The sequence below is a fragment of the Rhamphochromis sp. 'chilingali' genome, assembly GCF_963969265.1.
Source record: "Rhamphochromis sp. 'chilingali' genome assembly, chromosome: 9".
NCBI classification, from domain to species: Eukaryota; Metazoa; Chordata; class Actinopteri; order Cichliformes; family Cichlidae; genus Rhamphochromis; species Rhamphochromis sp. 'chilingali'.
Genome location: NC_137936.1, coordinates 15371404 through 15391860, shown reverse-complemented (window position 1 = coordinate 15391860; position 20457 = coordinate 15371404). Strand labels below are relative to the sequence as shown.

At 38.4% G+C, this 20457-nt stretch overlaps 1 protein-coding gene across 2 annotated transcripts in view; it reads right to left on the bottom strand.

The window, feature by feature from the left end:
* Positions 1-4670: 4670 nt before the first annotated feature.
* cpne5b (copine Vb) overlaps positions 4671-20457 on the bottom strand; it is a 159480-nt gene continuing 143693 nt past the window's right edge. For both annotated transcript variants that reach the window (XM_080892454.1, XM_080892455.1), the window contains 6 exons: positions 19135-19316; positions 18843-18970; positions 17563-17665; positions 11119-11176; positions 10377-10450; positions 4671-9775 (listed from right to left, as the gene is read on the bottom strand). In XM_080892454.1, coding sequence (XP_080748580.1) covers positions 9584-9775; positions 10377-10450; positions 11119-11176; positions 17563-17665; positions 18843-18970; positions 19135-19316 — 737 coding nt within the window. In that variant the 3' untranslated portion in view covers positions 4671-9583. The remainder of the gene's footprint in view (positions 9776-10376; positions 10451-11118; positions 11177-17562; positions 17666-18842; positions 18971-19134; positions 19317-20457) is intronic.

Genomic DNA, 20457 nt, shown 5'->3' with positions numbered 1-20457 from the left:
CTGACACCACAAGCTGTCCATGTCCTGTGGCTGTGAAACAAGCCCAAACCATCCCCCGTCCATGACTGTGATGCCGCTTGGTATGAGATGTGTTTTGCTGATGTGCTTTGTTTGATTTTCACAAAATGTGGTGCTGTGCATTATTGCCAAATATCTCCCCATTTGTCTTGTCAATCCAAATAAGATTGTTCCAGAAGTCTTGTGGTTAGTTCAGATACAACTTTGCAAGCCTAAGCTGTGTTGCCATGTTCTTTTTGGAGAGAAGAGGCTTTGGCCTTGCAGACTTTGTAAACAAGTCGTGCTTTTTCTGTGTTTTTTCTGATTGTACTGTCAACATCTTTAACATTTAACATGCTGACTGAGGCCTGTAGAGCCTGAGATGTCATTCTTGGATTTTTTCTCAGCTTCTCTGAGCGTTGAATGGGCTGACCTTGGGGTGAATTTTCTTGGATGTCCACTCCTGGGAAGATTGGCAACTGTGCTGAATGTTTTCGACTTGAGAAATATTATTTTTTACTGTGGTCACGCTTGTTGATGGAGTGCATCTGATTAGCAGCTCCTGGCTATTACTTACCCTTTTAATTCCTGTTTTCAAATGCTGCTTGTGCATTTTGACTTAATTTTGTTAATAAATAATGACATGATGCATTACGTCATGTGGTATTGTTCATATGAAGTTGCATTCATGCAAACCTGGACAAAAAACAAATATTGTTGAACAGGCAATCTACAAGACAGCTAAGTGTTTTGCAAGAAAGCGGGAATCTAATAAGGACCATCATGTGTGCTCAGCTGTCTTTGAAGTAGTGAATATTTAGCTTACATGGGGAAAAAATATATTTACTTATTTGGAGGTTTGTGGGTTTGTGCTGTGAGATAATGTCTCTGTTCAAGGCTCAGGAGAAACTCTCAGAACTTAATTGAGCTCAATTCAGCTGAACATCTATGATATTAGAAACTCATCTGAAGACTCCAGTGACTGCCAAGTCATATACTTTTTTTGGCAGTACTCAGGTAATTGTTAACATCCCAGCTGCCTCTGACATCATCATCTCATTTGTGTGAGACCACAGACACCACAGCAGCACCTGAGAACAACCACAGATCTGCCAGAAAAAGGTTAAGGACCAAACAGCTGTCCTGTGCCAAAGTACAAGTGTTGTTTGATGGCTGACACACACTAGAAAACACAGCAAAAGCACAAAGCACGGAGTCTGAGAACACAAAAATAAGTGTGAATATGTGAGGTATTAAATTTGATGAATCACAAAACATTTGAGAGAAATCTGACTTTACTTTAGCATTTACTTTGGTAATAATCTGGTGTGTTAGACTGTCATTTACTGCTGTAAACGGTTACTTTTTCAACCACAGATATGCCCAGCTTCGAAAAAAGCAACATTTCATTTTTTATTTCACATTTTGATTTTCTTTGAATTAATTTTGTGGCTCTTAACTCACTGTTCCATTTGTATCTGGAGCATTTCCCCCTCAGGTGCACTCTACTAGAGGAGTTGTTTGGGTATTTCATTGGAAGACATCTGCTTGGTTGTGTTTCACTCTGCCACCTCCACCTTTGTGCATCTCAAAGACATGCAGTTGGGTCCAGTAATGCACTTGCTTTGGGAAAGTGACAAGAAGGTATACTCAGTTTTATTGCCTAGCATGGTAGGTAAGCAGACTCGGGACCCATAGGCTGGTGATTCTGTACAATGTTAAATATGTACTGAATTCAAATAGCACTATCCTCCTGCTTTACTTTTAATTGCTACTTGTGCAGACTGAACTGGTTATGTGCAGCACTGCACACGGGAGAAAAAGAGCAAGGAGTAAGAGAGAAAAATAACAGAGAGTTTATTTCTCACTTCCAGCCTAAAGAGAAAGTAAGGTGTAGGAACTGATTTAGCCTACTTTAATTAGCAGACACTGGACAGTGGAGGGAGAGCTGAACAGTATAAAATAGTAGTAAGGCGTAACATTTTTTATTTATTTCCTTGTCTAACTTCTTGTGTTTTATTTTCAAACTATGTATATATGCGGGGGGGAAAGAAAGAAACTATTATTTCTTATATTGATCTTATTGCCTTTGTTAGTTGGTTAACTGAATGGCTGATATATAGTCATTATCATGCGTAGTAGCCAGGCAGCCACTGGGGAGACGCAGGGATATGAGTGCACATTACCAAGAAGTATTCAGGTGCATAAAATTTAATTGTACCATCTGTACTCTATGTGTGTGTAAAATAAGTATTAGTTTTAAACTACATGACTCACTGTTTTTACAAAAAGTGTCTGCTGTCCTTTTCATCTAATTATCTAAAAAAGCAAATAAGCAATTTCCCAAAACACTTCCATCTGTCCCAATCTGATTTTAGTCACAAATCATAACAGTACACAAAATACTAACTTGAAAATCACTCACATTGTTTTATGTGGTTTGGTAATGGATTGTAGTTGCACAGTTTTATTCTCTTGAGTCTTTTTATTAAACAGGTTGTTGTGTGACATACAAGCTTTATTGTTTTTGAAAGGCTGCATCAAAGTCCACAAAAAATATCAAATGTTCTTATAAGTGAACCATTATTTGTTAAACTTTTATGCTCATTAGTGTCTGTCTGTTTGAATTATCTTGCAATCTCAGACTAAAACAATATGTATCAGTCACTTGTGCAAAAGTTTATTTTCTAAAGTCTGAAAATTATTTCACCACCAATCTTATTTGCTTCCTATTGACCCAGAAACTGAAAATACTCCAGAATCCTCGGGAGTATTAGAGTAGTTAAGATATTTTTCGGTAGAAGATGCACAACCTTGCATGTTGAGAACAGCAGTCTTCTTCTGAGACAGGCTACTACTGTCAGCTAAAGTGGATGTGTTATTTTACATTCAGCTTGATTAAATTTTATGACATGTGTCGCCCCTGCCTCCTCCTCCACCACAGACAGCTGAGACAAGACTTTTAACACAGAATATGATGCAAGATAAAAAATTAATTAATTAATTAATTAAAGATAAACTACAATTATTAAAGAAAACCTAGAAATCCAGAAGTGTTTTGTAATTAGTACATGTCCGAACCTTCAAAGTAAAGTGACATTCAAAGACCTGTCAGATTAGAGACCATTTAATGTCAGATTGGTCTGCGTTGGGCATTTGCGTTCTGACATATGGCTCGCCGTGTAGAAAATTTCAGGGCTGCAGTGCATGCCTGCAAATGGCTTAAGTGTCTTAGTTAAGTCATTAAAATTTCCCAGAACAGATTCAATGGTTCTTTGCAGACACTTTAACTGCATGCAGGAGAGAAAAATGATCCTGTATGGACTCGAGTGTCTCTTTGCCGATTTATTAAGGTTTCCTTTAACTTGACATCTGTTTGCATATATTTTAAATAGCATCAAAAGAAGAGAAGTAAAAGTTGTCCTCTTGCTTGCTTAATCTAAAACAGATAAACTTTAATGTAAAGGACAGCAGTTATTTGGAGTTAAAGAAATAACTGCAAGTATCTTTGAAATCAGAAATCTACCCGGAAGCAAATGTACACTGAATTGGTAAGGGCTGATTATAATATTTATTTTATTTATTTATTTCTAAAAAAAAATAAAAAATAAATTCTAATACTATTTAGTGATAGTGGCTGAGAGCAGCTCTGTTTATGCATCTCATGTATTTCTGCATATAGAAACACTGTGCACAGACCATAATGACCTGTAGTCACAGTATTTCTCAAATTTTTTGATTGTCAGTAGAAATAAATAGAGAAATAGTCTCACATCTTCCTATATGAAGTTAAACATAATATCTAAAATCCATGGTAATTTAGATCATAAATTGCTATTTAGGGTCTCAAATAAACATAAATAAAATCACACTGTAGGACGACAGTGTCTAAAATTGGTAGATGTCAGTAGATAGTAGATTTTAGCACTCCCTATTCAAGGGCATAATCCTAGCTACAGTGGCTGCTGTAGGACAACCATGTTTTAGTCAGCCACATGACATATAAAATATTAATCCTGCCTCTGAAAAAAACCCAAAAAAACCCCAGAAAAACAATATTGAACATATTTTGCTGTTCTCTACATTTTTACCTCTGACTCATCTCAAAGCGGCGAGTCACCAAGAACAGTGATCTAAAACTGGCTACCATTCATCTGTAATGAGTGTACCGAAAATTTGCCTCCACTGCACCTGAACACCTAAACTTTCCCTGCTCACATACTATGCATTATGCTGCTTTCTATCCATATATGTACAATGTAATTAGGCAGAATGGTGATGTCCATCTCAACAAATGTACTCAAGATGGTGTGGCAATACGGCGGCTTCCGCAAACGTGCCCCTGGATTAATTGTAAGCTCACAAGAACACTAAACTTTGTTGGAAGATGTAATTACGCACTAACCAATGTATATTTTTAAGTACGACATTCTTTTTTTGTTGTTAAATAACTTCAAAAAAAGACTTTTTGTACCTTTAGTCCAAGTGACTCCAGAAACCGTTAACTGTGTGACCCATCCTTCATGTGGTCATATAAATACACTGATCATAAATTTTATTATGAAACCTGTGAGCAAACCCGCTACATTGTTTCAGGATATTTCTTTCTTTATAAAAAAAAAAAAAATCAAAGAATGACACTTAAAGAAAATTTGTAAAAGTAGCAATTTTTTTAATTAATTTTCATTTAAGGCAATCCAATACAAAGCATTTCACAACCCACCATATGACAATAATCATGTACGATAAAAACCCTTTTAACATAAAAATAGGGAATCATGCTAATCGGAAAATACAAGAGATATAAACAACAAATATAGCTTGTTAAATTAGACAAAAAAATAAATAAATAAAGTGTTAACTGTAACATGCAAATTAGCTACAGTTTTTTTCAACCACTGGTGAGACAGGAAATGTTTGAACAACCAGGCATGATAAAGAAGGAATAGCAAACAGTCCACTGTAACTGCCATGTTTGGCACAGTAATGTATGTAATCTGGTTGGGCTGGGTCCAATTTTTATACAGATCATGGCAACATGAGTGAAACACTCTTACAGTACCTCAAGCAAACATGCAGTGGATAATCCTACTAATAAATCAGGCTTTGGGTAAAAGATGAAGTCACCATAATGACATAGAAGAGGGGAGTGATGGCTTGTCATAAAAACTTCAAAAATAAATCAATAGATATCTTCAATACAATAATATTGCCAAAAATATATTAACCATATACAGTAGGAACTCCTCTCAAACATAAAGTGTTAGATGTGAACAAGCTGTTATAATACACTTCAAAATTCAGACAAAACAGACGCTTTCTTCTTTTACGTCGCACGAACAACCAGATTGCTGTTTCCATTTTGACCCCCATTTATCAAATTTCTCTCCTCCACTTACTTCTCCACCTGAGCTGCTTCTCTGTACAGAACTAAATGAGACAGAGAGACTGCCTTTCACATTATTTAAGGCCTTCTTTGTTTGCTACATTAGACACCTGAAGGGACACCTTTTTAGCTCAGATGAATTATGCTTCTGTCTGGCTTTATCCGTTTAAAAAAGGAAAACGCGTTGTTTTACTGTCTGCTGTAGGCTGCTCATTTTAGGCTTGTTTTTCCTTTATTCTTTTTTTACTCTACACCAAGGAAGGGCACATGAAGGTTAAACTAGGAAACCGAGCAATGTGAATGCAAAATAATTATACTAAGAGATGAATAATGACTACAGTCAGAGAGACAAACATAGAAAAAGATGATACAGCTAGCATTCAGAAGCCGTTTATTACTACTGAGAGAAATCAAATAAACACAAGCAAGTCATCTAGAAATCTGTCGTTAAGTTATTATTGTCTCAGTCACAGAGTAAAAACAGGAAAGCAACCTCCTTGTGACTAGGAATTTAAGGTTTAAGGCTCCTGTAGACCTCTTTCAACTGCAAGGTGGTTGCACAGGTTGCCTGGTGGGAGGCAACCTGTCTGCAAAATATTGATGCACCTCGTCAGTGACCTGTCTGTTTGCAGTAAGGTCCTTGACTCAGCTGGTTGTATTCTGGTTGTACTGGTTCAAAGCGCCGGTGTCACTCTGCAGTTAAATCATTGTGCTGCAGCAACTACGTCACCATTCATGGAGAAAGGTCTAAATCTCTGTTTTAAATCTATAAAGTTCTGGCTAGACTCTGAAGTTAACTAACGAATTCAAATTTCTATTCAATGTGAATTTCTGTGAATGCAGATGGCAGCATATTTCCAGTTTTTGCCGTATGACCATAAATAGATGTACTTCCCAGCTTGACCCCATTCAGTCACAAACTGATAGCAGACTGACTCTATCTTATAGTCATTTTATCACCAAAGTGGCTTTGAAGTCGCCTGGTCGCAGACCCAATCCCCGTCTTTAAAGCAGCCGTTTCAAAGGCAACAAGACTGCAAGATTTGGTTGTGCTTTAGTCTCCAATCACTGTTTTCCTTAGCGTGACTGCAGCATAACATATTTCAATTTTGACCAAAATTGGATCCCGTTTCAAACTATGCAACAATGACATTATGAAAGATGGAATGAACTAAAAGTGGACGCAGACGCCTCCCTTTCAAATTCATTTTTATGCAGCATGTATAGGCTGCTTTCAAATATAGCCCTCCTCAGTGATTTGTATAAATGTAGCGATGCTTCCTGTTCCTTAAGTAAACAAAGCTTAAAGTAGAAAGGCAGGTGGTGTTGCTAATGAATACTAAACAAAGCATAACACTGAAATACTGTAATTGACTAAAGCATAAATACTTTGTGTCTTCTTACGACTGTAATCCCGTATTATATGTATTGTGCATGTATAATGATCAAAAGAATTTCATTCAGTTTCGTGGATCATATCATTTCAATTTCTTCCATTACAAAAACCTTTTACTTCATTATTTTACAGCTACAATCAAAAGACTTTATGGATCATTGTTGCATTGTTGTGGAAAGAGGAATCTTATAAACTCTGTAAAACTGGATATGCGAGAGGTTTTAAGATTGTACAGAAAGCCAAATTAAAACAAAAACTTGAAAGTGTTTTGCACAGATTAAAGGATTTCTTGCCCACTAAATGTAATACATCGTGAAGCTTTGGAAACTGCTTTTGAACTATCTGCCAGAAGATACTTGTTATAAGGCGCAGGGAGGACGGCTCTATATTACATGAAAATCTCTCGGGAGGAGTTTATGAGGATGGAGCTTTTGTGGCTGCTGATGCGTGATCACCAGGGGCTTACAGGTTTTCACTGTCAGTGAAAGTGTCTGGGCTGCAGAGGTGGCGTGTTAAGAATAGCATCAAGGCTAAAATAACCGGCTACTGGGACGGAAAATGAGTTAGGGAACATATTTATGTAACTACTCGGTTGTCAGTGTAAAATATCAGAAATATGTGATTATATTTAAAACAATGCCCTTTGCTATCAACATGTGTGCTGATAACATTATTTGTTTTATTTAAAAATAAGGCAAATCAAAGCAATTGCTCGACAGTTAATATGCGGGAGATATTAAAACTCAGATCAGGTCAGGTTGGAAACCTAACACTGGATAGTATTTATACATATATATACTGTTAAAATGTGTGATCATCGTTTTTGTCTCCAACTTACTTTTTTTTAAATGTACGATCTTATATATTTTATATTTATGGTGCACTTCAAAATAAGTAAAAAGAAAAGTCTATAGGATTCAATGGTTAAAAGCTATTACAGTAAATCACCATCCTTTTCCAAAACCACTTGGTATTGTGCAAAATGTAAATCAAAACAGAATGCAGCAATTAATGCCATTAAAAAACGACAATATATCAAATAATGTGATTGTTTGTTTGTTTTGGGTTTGTTTTTGTTTTTGTTTTGTTTTTGTTTGTTTTTTTTTTGGGGGGGGGGGGGTATTTTGGATTCAATGCCAGCAATATATAAAAGAAAAAAGAAAAAGGGGCATGTTTAGGGGTGTGACTATTCTGCTATATGGACAAACATGTACAAAATTGCAATTTAAACATTCAGAGTCACGTGTTCTGCTTCTGCTTCACCGCGCTCTGACAGTTTAACAGCTGCATTTCTTGCTGATCTCAGTCTGTAATTCTTTCTGCAGAATTGTGTCTGTTTTTAAATAAAGGGCGTTTGAGGCAGTTGAACTTCATGGTTGTCATACAACATTGGGTGTCAGCCTTGTTCTTGTGTTACAGAGATTTCTCCAGACATTACAATATTATATATGGAAGATAATGAAATCCCAATATTTTTTTATTTACCGGGAGAGACCTTCTTCAATTGTGAAACTCTTTGCCGACACAGAATGAAGAAGAGCAGTCGCACTGAAAGACTCAGCCTCAACACAACTTACCCATTTTTTTCTTGGCGCTGACACAAAGTTTTTGAAGACTGTTGCTGGCATGAAATTCAAAAAGAAGAAATATTTTTCCCCCCAAAAAATGATTTGTCTCTTTCAACAGACATGTTATCTGTTTGTAGCACTTTCAAGTAAATCTAGGGATTACTGTAAATGATTTAGAAATCACAACAATCTGTTTTTATTAGCAGTTTATGCAGCTTCCGAATTTTTTTGGAAATGGGGCTGTAGTTAATGCTCTTCATGTGCAACACATCCTGTGGTGAACAAGCCTCTGTATTAAAACTTGTGTGTAGAAAGTTACATGCACCTTTGATTGTGGTGCAAAAGTATCTCAGTTGTAGTTTCTTCAAACACAATGAATAGCAGCAGAATGATTAAGTGGGGTTAACCTTTTATCTTCATAATTCTTACACTTGTGTGTAGTCAGGTTGTGCTTTTCAATCCAACTCACTTAAAGTAACTGTTGACCACTTCAAAATGGGTAGATTTTTATGGTGTTAAAACAATCTATCAAAGGTCCATGCCACTCTGAATAACATTTGAGAATAAATACTGGATTATGTGCCTTAAACTCTTATATGACATGCTCTTATAAACATTTACTCGCTAAATCTCTGAAGGACAGGTGGTGAAGTGTCATGGTATGACAAGCCTGATTAATCTTCAGGGTAATAAATTGTAAACGACACTCTTACGGCTTTTCTTTCTTCATAACGGTTGCATCAGCAGATACAGAAATATTCCCAAATATAAAAACTTATTCCAGAAGGGAAAAAGGTGCCTAAAAAATTTCACTGTATTAGGCCACACCAGTGACTGACGAGCAAGGTTCAGGTTAAAGTTCACATGTCCTGATACACTTAGAGAAACAACCACAAACAGGCACAAGTTTTAACCACAACATGATCGTTTTTAACCAACCTGCTGTCATATTGGACATGAAACAGTCACAGCCTAAAAGGCTTTTACCCACGAGTCCTGAAAGGTTTGTAGTTTCTCTTCAAGAGAAACCAAACAGAGGAATATATCACAGGAAAACAGAAAGTACTACTCCAAGAGTCGTTGGAGTGTACAGCACAAAATTCAACACCCGTTTCGTGGTGCCCCTTCTCCTTTTGCACAAAAAAAAAAAAAAAACAGGAGGCAGAGAGTTTCCACTGGACTCTGAGAAGCTGCTGATTATTGTCAGTCCTCAGTGAAAAGCCAAAGAGGAGGGCATCAGATCTGAGTGTGGTGATGTGTGTGTCCCGGCGGTGTGTAAGGAGGTGGCGCCGGGTTGGGTTTGATTCCCCGGCTCTTCATGTAAGAGATGAACTGGTCAGGGATCTCTGCTAGCACATCTTTAGCAAGTCGTGCCATGCTTAGTACGTGGTTACCTGTCCGGTCCATATAATCTCTGAAAGGAACAAACTGAGGAAAAACAACAGACGTAAAAATGATTTGAAATGACAGTGATTTAATATTTAAAGTTTGTCGATACAGAGTGGTGTGATGTGGGAAACTATTAAAGAGCACATGGTTTTGCCTAGCTGATATAATATCATCCGGGCTTATTGGACAACTGTTGTGATCCATGGAAAGCTCCTAATACTTTTTGACACTGTACACAAGCAGGTTTGGAGAGCAGGGTGGGACACCGCACGGAGAAATCTCTGAGGCTCATGTTTAAGCCCCTATGTTAGTCAACATTTGCAGGATCCTGAAAGCTTTAGGATGCTCATCCGTCACTAATCCTCTGATATGGTTTCCCTTAGGAGAATGAATGTGCTCGAGCAAAAAGACATCTTTTCCCTCTATAGTCTGATAAATTACTCTTAAAGACTTTTTTTTACCCTTTGTTATTGCTTGTAATGATTCGTGGGGGGGATATAATTCACCGTTGTTTTCTGTCTCTCTCTTCACTGACAAAAGATATTCTGTGTAAATTCCATGACCTTTGACCCCAACGTGATTCTCAGACTCGTGCAATGAATACAGCCAAAGTTTGTTTCATGCTGTAAAGGCCAGTCACCTGAACTATGTCTCGCTCTGCCAGTTTCCCCCGGGATGAGATCCTGATGTCATCACCATCCAGCTCCACCATAGCTGGAAGACACAAGTTCACACAAACACACACACATAGTGTGAAAACTGGTTAGAGGCAGCTGCCTTTGTGACAAAAGGTTCTGACACTAAAAGGTTTATTTATCACAGATGATAAAAATCCAAATTTAAATATGATCTTTTAGCACTAGTAAAAGCTATAATTGTTCTTTTTTGCATGTCTAATCAACTAATAAGTCCTTTAATATAGACTGTGCAATTTAGAATCATCAGCACTAAATACTGCAAACCCAGCAATTAACCCCAGCCATTTCTTCTACAATTATGCCTGCATCCACCTCCTCATTCCTTTCTCTACTGAGACAAATGAGTTTGTACAGTAATTTTCTCTCTGGTATTTCTCAGAATTAGTGCCAGTGAGGTTAGAACCAGCTCTTATTATAACAGACTGCGAGTTGAATTAAATTGTCAATTATTCGTGGAGAATGACTGATACACTGGTTGGCTGATTTGATTGGCTGATAGAGGCTGTCTCACAGCTATATCAGTTCTTTCATTACTCCAGAAGATAATGCATGATGTAATTTAATAATAATAATAATTTTCATCACACGTTTATTTTGACACGCACATAAACGCTTTACCTCCTTAATAAACCAGGTCTTTACAATTACAATCATTCTAAAGGTAAAAATTTAAAGCTAACGTACCGTCAAACTCAGCCTGACCCACTCCGACTATGATGATTGACATAGGAAGCTTGGCACCCTGCAGAGAAATAGAAATGAAACGACTCAATTTTTTCTAGCTCACATAGCTTGTCACCATTACCACTAACCTCTTGTGCCTATTACAGTGACATAATGACATTGTACTAGTTACACGCTCTTTTACATGCAGCAGACTGCAGCAGCAGAAAAGGTCTATATCAACCTTTAACTAGCTAAATGACCTTTGGGTAAGAACAGACTTTCAGAGAAAACATAAAAGGGGGAGAAAGAAGCAAGAGCTCAGTCAGAAAAGCTAATGAAACAAGATGCTAATGCAAAATATCTATACTTTTTCCTAAACTTATCCCAGATTTCTGATATTTCAGAATCCAATTTTCTGTCATTTGAATGACACCAGCTGTTATGTAGAGGCTTCACTCAGCAACGGACCATTAAATGCTGATTGTCAGACTGAGGAATGGAGATTAACTCACTGAAAACACTAGTAGTGTCATCTGAAATGCCACACTGGTATCTCATGCTGTTTTAATAGCTAAAAGTGGCAGATTTTTTATTTTCACACAAATATTTGTAGACGTTTATGTCGGAATTTGCCGCCTGGATGAATGCCGAACAGAAGTGTGAAACTACGAAGCTGGCTGAGACTAAAGGGAAAACAGCTGGATGGTCGCATTTATGAACCAGGAGAAGAGGGAGAGGGAGGAGGTGCCAACTCAGTCACTAGGGCAACCATCCTCATTCACCCACCCAGCCACTCCCAGGCCACACTGGGGACTCATGTCGAGTGCAGTTAGTCTTGATACTGTGGAAGAGATCGGCACAAACCTTAGATGGAAAATAAATGAACACAACAGCAAATAATATGGTGCTGCTACATTTCCTAAATTATTTCTCACTGTGCTGTAATTTACCAGTCTGTGTGAGAGAGCTTCTGTGGGTGTATATGTCTAGTCAACAATTAATGTGCACATAATTGCACAAGCTACAAGTGGAACATGCGGGGCTGTCCTGCATTCATTAGATTTGCTGGTATTTTTCACTTAGGTAGATGAAAAGAAATGAAAAGAAAGAATGAAAAGTAAAAACAAACTTCATCCAGCTGAGATATACACATGTGCAGCGTGCAACCAAAAGGCACTTGGAAATAAACTGGCATTTATAGAGTACTTTCATAGTCTAGCCACATTTAATGACTCATGCATCACTTTATCTATGCACTTTATTGACCACAACCCTGTGGGCAATTTACAATCATCAATAAATTGCATGTCTTTAGACTAATTAGGACACCAAAGTACCCGGAGGGAGGCCCAGATAGAAAATCCACCCATAAAAGTTTAACCCAGAACCTCATTGCTTTGAAGTGACGGTTCTTACCACTTAACCACTGGATCGCTCTATCATGACACATTACATTGTCTTCCATCCATTATGCAGCATCACTAGGGAACCATCCTATTGGTCACAAATTTATTCCACTGCATGACAACACGCATACAAGTTTCCACAAATAACGGCATGAACCTCCCAGAGCCCGAATCTCAATGGAGTCAGTCTGGAAACACAGCTATCTGCACAGTACCATGAAAGTGTACAAGTGTAACAAAGAGAACATTTAGGGTGGCAGAGGGAGTGAGCCTATCCCAGCTGCCATGGGAAGAGAGGTGGGGAACATCTTGGACATGCCGGCTGCCTAATTAACGTAACCAATTAACCTAACCCCGGCTAACTTCTTACTGTTAGACAACAGTGCTAACCGCTTCCCCACCATGCTGCCCCATACTTTATTATATAAGCAACAACTTGTAAACTTCTGGTGATACAAACAAATATTTGTATATTAGATGTTTGTATGTTAGAATGCCATTTTCACAATCAGAATATCTGCTAAAGGGGAAAGGTTATTCAGTGCTCATCTGGACAGCATGTTTTCTCCCAACTAGCTTAGGAGTCAATCTTTGTGGAGTTTGCAACCACGAAAAGTGAAATGTTGCATAATTTTAATTGTAGAAATAAATATTAGACATAAATTAATATTCTAAGCATTGTACTTTATCCATTTATGTCTAGAAGTGGCCTTTCCGCATAAATGACACCATGAAAGCTCAATGCAAAATCTCCTGTTACATCTAATTAGGTTTCCTAGACTCACATATTTTTTACAAAGCAGTCACATCACCAGGGTTAAACTTGCTGGCACAAGACAAATGCACTGTGGCAAATCAGGCAACCTCTTTTTTTCCCACAGGGATGAGAGCAGTTTGTGTCCTCAGTACCTCAGCCACATCACATCAACGCGATTATCAGTGTTCAACGCGACTCCTGTCAGTGCCTGTCCTCCCACTCATACTCGCAGATATCCGTAAGTGTATGCGCAGCCAGAGACACACACATCTCAACATCAAATGCCACTAAAAATAACCTGGCAATCCACCATGCCCCACTTTTGCAGTCCTCCTGTCACCCTGTTTTGCAGCAGAGATCCAGTCTAATGAGACAACAAAACAAAGTGTCAGTCAAAACTTGCAACTTCACTTTGTTTGTGCTTCTTAAATTCAAATGCCAGGCATGTGCATGCTTTGATGAGTGTTTGTGTTATTGCAATTACACATATGAGCTTAAGGGGCTTTATGGATTTATGTTTAGAGTAATAACCATTTCATTCACACATGGTCAGCTATGTTGCTAGACTGTCTGACATTGGCTGCCCACTATCATTCACATCTTGACAGACTAGTATTGACTGCATTAAGAAGAATGTGGCTGAATGTAATCAGATTTTACCCACAAAATGTTTTTTATATTGAATACAGTTTTCTCAGCATCACAGTGATCACTAACATGACAGTGCCTGTGTGACAAACATATGTACATTACGGGGAAGGTTACTCCTCTCACAAAACATTCAGGTCAGCCCTATAGTTCATTTTTGTCCCTCTCTCTAGCCACTAGCTGTATATTGTTTCCTATTATTACTACTATCCTGGCCTATGGTGCTTTTTCAGATTCTTCATATTCAGCAGTGACATGAAGAAAATTACACTTGGATGCAAATTTTGGTGACCGTGAAACACAAATAGACGTAAATAGAGAATTTAACATTGCATTTGCATGGATGAAAAAATAAAAAGAACTGGGATTTATAATAAATGTTTTTTAAAACATATACACGTTAATAATTGCTGTATGTGTGACGATGTTCGTGCAATGTTTTGTTGAGATTGGTCCATCTGTTAAGGAGACGATAAGGAACATCACTATAATAAATATTCTCTTACATTACAGAGAAACGCAGGAGTAGATTCGTGTTTTCAGTTGAGTATCGTCTTTAGGATTGTAATATGCGATATCACATAAACATACAAAGACTGACGAAGACAGTTGATGAAAACCTTAAACTCTGTGCTTTCACTTCCAGGATGCAAGTATGAAAAACCTACATTAGATAAAGGATGTAGCTGAATACAGCTGATAAAGTCAGAGTAGCTACTATATGCATCAAAATGCTGTTTTTTAACCATTTGACTTACCTGCAAAAATCTAATGAAATTTACTTCATTGGTATACATTCAGTTTACATCATGCTCATTTTCCTTAATGATTATTTATTTGAATACATAAAAGCTCTTTTTTGTGAGTCTGTCAGAAAACAAATGCCCATTTGTTCAAAAATAAAAACTGAGTGATAAATATGTTCCCAGGTGTCGTGTATTATATGCTCGACTTTATTATGCCGGTCATGACAGACGCATGCTGAAAAGGTCGTGTCATATACACGAACTGTTACCACAGGAATTTGAATCTTTTAACAATCATTGAAAAGCAATGAGCTGTGTTTCCCTTACTAGCTGTGCTTTCTACAGAGATCCAGCAGCCGCTACTTCTGAAACTCAAATTATGTCCTTCCATTTCAGGAGGATAATTAACTTAAAAAACTGCAGCTGCATCCACATAACTTCAGTTTTCTTTCAACAGGGCTCATTTCTCTGCACCATAAACTTGATTTCGCATCAACATCTAAACAGTGCAAAAAAAATGGAGGTTAAATGGTTGTGAAGTGAAGTGCTTTTGTTGGGTCCCTGCACCGATAAAGAGACAGAGCACAAAGCACAGACAGATAACAAGAAGAAGATGAGAAAGGAAGGAAATCAAAGGCAGCAGAGGATTTTTTTTTATAGTCTGAATGTGGTGACAGAAGTATGGAGGGTACAGATGAAGACAAAGAGGTGTAGATCTCTGAGTGGGAAAAAGATGGAGCGAGACAGCAGGTCTTTGTGTGTGTGAGCGAGGGAGACTCATGATTCCACAGAGGTAAAGAAAATGAGGCAGCAGAGCAACCCGAGCAGAGGAGGGGGCTGCTGAGTGATTGACAGGTGGATTTCTCTAATGCAGCAGAATCAGTTGTGACTGATAAACCCGCATGATAAGCCACATGTCCACATGTTAACCAGACATACCGCAAACACCGCTCTCCAGTTGTCGTACATGTGTACAAATATAAACTCAGGCACTCACTTCCTCTCACTCTGTTTCTTAGATCTTTCTTCAAGTGTGAATATGTATGAGAAAGGCTTATATAACCTCAGCACATGTGTCCTCCCTCGCCCGGGATCCGTGGAGGGTAAAAAGGCAAGCAGTGGAAGCAGCAAGCATCAGTAGATCAGAAGAGGTGGAGGCAGTGCGATAGAGCAGCAGGCAAGATCTTAAAAGGAAGGTGTGGCTGTTCTAATGTTTTGACTAACAGTCGCAAATTCCCTTTAAATCCAGTCTGCTGGGTGTTCTGTGCCTGTGGCAGGCTGAGGAGGAGTGGAAGAAAAGGGGAAGAGACGGAGGAAAAGAAAAAGGGGAGAACAGCAGCTACCTACTGTTTTAGGCTGGGGAAAGAAAGGTGTGAGGACAAGTTTGGGGGGGAAGCTCTGAGGAATAATACACAATGCTGTGCTGCTTTATTTACTGAGGCAGTATAAATAAGCCAAACTTTCAGCTGCTGTCTTATTCACAGGGGGTCGCCACAGCGGGGAGCTCCGCATATTTGATTTAGCAAATTTTTTACGCCAGATGCCCTTCATCTTTTCACATCTCGTATTTATTAATAGTCCACTGGTAGAAAGGGAATACCTTAAGGTAATTTAATGGTCTATGTATCATTGATGAGAAAGTTTCTAAACGTGTAATTACAGTTCTAAACATGCGGCTTGCTCGAAGCCATGATTCCAGTCCTTTTTCTCTGCGTACTGCAGCGGCCATTATTAAACCACAGTGCTGTTCTATGGACTGAAGAGAAAACCACAGAGAAGTTTTAGGGCATGCTAGAGCTGATCGGAGACATAACAATTTTTATTTCCAAGAGCAGCTGAATAGCTGCAGCTAACACGTCCATTGATTGTCAGTCAGCAGGTCAGACTAAATAAGACATTTGAGGACGTACTGAGCAACAGAGCTATATGTAATTTTCTCAATCAGTAGACTTTTACTTGATACCTCATGAAAAGTTAGCGCCAACAGTTGATTAGCTCATTGTAGCTTAGAAACAGTGAAACAGGCTGCCTGGCCCTCTTGCTGTAACCTTGAGTTTGTCATGCAATCAGTGCACACTTAACCGCATAATAATCCCTAAAATCAACTAAAAACAACATTTATTGCTGCACTTCATTTTACACTACACCAGTTTTGTTGCTCCATATTGATGAAAAATGAGTTTGATTGCGCTCCTTACTGCTACAAGATTGTATGAAGACAAACAAAGTAACCTCTTGTGGTGCGTATAGGTGAATTTCGTCTCTGGCACCGTGAATCAGTCAAAGCCCTTCTGTCTTTGCTTGTTAGAAGGTGCAGCTGTAATGTTATCAGCAGGAGCTGCTAGTTCTCAGCTCAGCACTAGCCTCGCTTCTATCAGCACCGACAGCAATGAGCTGCTGGCAATTCAACTATTTTTTTTAATCTCCACTACATCTGTCTGCTCTGCTCTACTCCATGTTCCCCTCTGCCCACACATATGCATACAGATATGGTGAAACAGGGAGCAGAGGAGAGAAGAACTGGTGCTAGCGTTGTTACTGACAGCAGAAAACAGTGAATGCTGTCATTCTTTGCCGAAGTGAAACAAGTGCACATGGTCCCCTCTAAGCAAAGGAAATACTGAGCATGTTGAAATATGAATGGGAGAGAGTAGAGTAAAGGGAACAAAGTTTAATCAGCTTCTGTTTGTAGTTGGGCACAGAAATAAGACTGTTGAGATTTTTGTATCTCCAGGAAACACTTTTATATTCTTAAATTACAATTTATTATTTAAATAATGGCCTTTAGCCTACGCTACACAGCATCACTGAGTTCAAAAGTGTCCTCATTAACGCCAAAACAAGTTGGGTGTATCTAGCCTTTTTTTGTAGAACAGGAAATGCTCTCCCACTTTCCCATTCTTACATTTACAATGGCCTCTTTGGTCTGGGCCATGTCTGAAATGACGCCGTCTGTGATGATGAGGAGCACAAAGTACTGAGAGCCGTCCTGCACCGCCGCTGCGTATCTGCATACACAGATAGAAGCCATCATTACACGATGCCGTGTTATCGTTTTAATACAGAAACAAATCTGACTTCAAGACTTATTAATGAATTGATCAAAACATCGATGTGGAAAACAAACGGATGACAGTGCACGCCTTATCGAGCACTCTCACTACATGCAAATTCAATAAAAAATGTTCTTTGTCATTGCTGTACTTCAGCTCACACGCAATAAAACACCCCATGAGAAGAGAGCGATTAATTAGATCAAGCAGATTTAAAACAAAGCCTTCTTTCACCGTTTGATTCATTTCTTTGTTAAAATAAATCTCTTTATAAATCAGCTGACTTATTCAAATGCTAAATACCGACTGGCCGAAAGCCACAGCTTAAAAAAGTGAGATACCTTTTTATCAGAATTACATTTTTAATTAGAGCGTCGTCATAATCAGATGGAGAGCTGTTTGGATTTGGCTCAACAAATGTGCCAGTGAGGGCAAAAAATGACACCGACCGAATCCCGTCACACCACGGCTGTGTAAATACAGTGGCAGGTCAAAATATATGACTTAGATTGTTGGTCGTTTATTTCACTGGCTATATGTGTGACTGCTTTTTGATTGCTGTGAGCCAATTAAAATTCATTCTGAAGCACATCACATGCTGTTTGTTGTGAAGCAGAGAGGTCAGATAAGTTGAAGCCAAGAAGTCAAAAATGTTAAAGTTGAGTTTTTTTTAACTCCAATGTTATAAAGAAAAGATAATCTCACTATTTATGCCAATAAATTCCCACAACAGCTGATTCTATCTGAGACACCGAGCAGACTATAACGCAGGCTGCCGGTCTCTTTGCATATAAATTGTTTTAAAAAATACGTTTCTGAGATAATCTTTCTGAGCTGCAGAGTTTTTTTTAATATTACTGTGTTTTTAGCATTTGGATATAAATAATGTATAAATCATAATAACAGAGAGACAAGCATAAACAGTTGCCACAAGAGGAAAATCCACAGGGATAAAACAAAAATGACTGCTGCTAAAAAAGAAGAAGAAGAAGATGAAGAAGAAAAGAAAGGGGGAAATATAAATAAAGAATCCAAGACGGTTTTTTGAATTTGCATGTAAAATCATTTTAACTTATGTGGAAAGTATTTAATAGCATCTGTTAGAGTTCACCAGCTTGGATGGATCTCTCACCTGGCAACGTGGTTCACCACAGGAGCAAAGTTTGTCGGCCCATACAGCTGCACTGTCTTTAGACTCTGATGGTATGCCTCTAAGATGCCTTCAATACCATTGCAGTATGGATTTTCAATGTTTCCATTCTGAAAAGGATAAAAATAGAAACAAGATCCAGTTCAAGATTCTTAAAGTCAAATAAACCTAAACAATATTTACTGTAGTTACTGTCAAAGTGATAAATTATTCAGCTAAACATTTAAAATCAGCTAAACTCAGTCAAAGGTAATATGAGGTGGGGGACATATACCAGTGGGAACTCATGTGACACCCGCCAATCGGGCGGCAGTTTGGCACCAAAGCCTAAAGCCGGGAACATCTTGTCACTGTCGTAGTCTTGAATGATCTCCCCAACAGCCTTCAAGGCCATGGCGTAAGCATTTAGCTGGTAGGGATTCATGTAGTGCAGTGAAGTGGACTGGGAGGGGTTACCTGTTGACAAATAAATCAATCATAAGCTCATCTTGATGTACAAGCAACAAAGTCATATTTCAGGTGCAATCGATCGAAGGTTCTGCTTTTGGGTGGGACTTTTTCTAACATTTAAAAATAGCAATTAGCTGCGGTCACTGATCACATTAACATAACTGCAGTGAGCCTGAGCTGTGATGTTCACCCCTGTTAGTCGTTGTAACAAACTGTAAGCTTATCAACAACTGTGACCTTCTTAAACAGCCCCGCTGTAACGGCACATCATAAAGTCATTCAGTATTAACTGCCCAGCTGGGATATTTTGGATGTGTTTAGAAAATGTTGCTGTCATTGCCCTCAGTGAGGTTGCTGGTGATATGTGCTCACCAGTTTTATTACTTCCTATCTGACAGCGCAAATCCTGCTGCTTTCCTGGTCAAGTGACTTTATCAGGGCCCGGGGTATAACAACAAATTGCATATCACCTGGACTAACACCACAACTGCAAATCTCGAAGCAGCACAGAAATGATTGTCTGCTATATTCCACCCTTCTTATTAGCTGCTAAGCTTTCCATTCTAACATCCAGCCTTCACAGGAAACGGTGGCAGATTTACTGTAAAAAACAACAACATATTTTTGATGCAGCAGGTCTTTAAAGTGGGATGGAGGTTGACAAAAGCAGAACTGACATTAGTATCTGACACTATTGCTAGAGATTTAACCAGATACTCTGGAGCCACAAGTTGATTGAAAACACCATCTGTGGCTCACAACCCTTCGAAGGTGGTTTCAAATATGGACTCACAGATAGAGTACTGTGCAAAAGTCTTGAGCAAACCCTCCTTTCTTTATAGTCTGCTAGGAAAATGGTAAATAGGTATAGGGATTTATTGAAACATATGAAAACATGCATAGAAATACATTATACTATGTAAAATCAGAGTTTTGCTTGATGCAGCTCATAAATCTTTGCTCAGTTCTTCTAAAAACACTAGCTTTACTAAACAGGCTGGTATAAGTTGAGGGAGGAAATAAGTTTTCTTCTGTGATAAATCAAAAAAAAGGAAAGAGGGAAACTTATATTTCCCCCCTAATAACTGTGATTCATGCTGACAGCTAGGACTTGTAGATAAATCTTTTGCAGTACTGCATTCAGTCA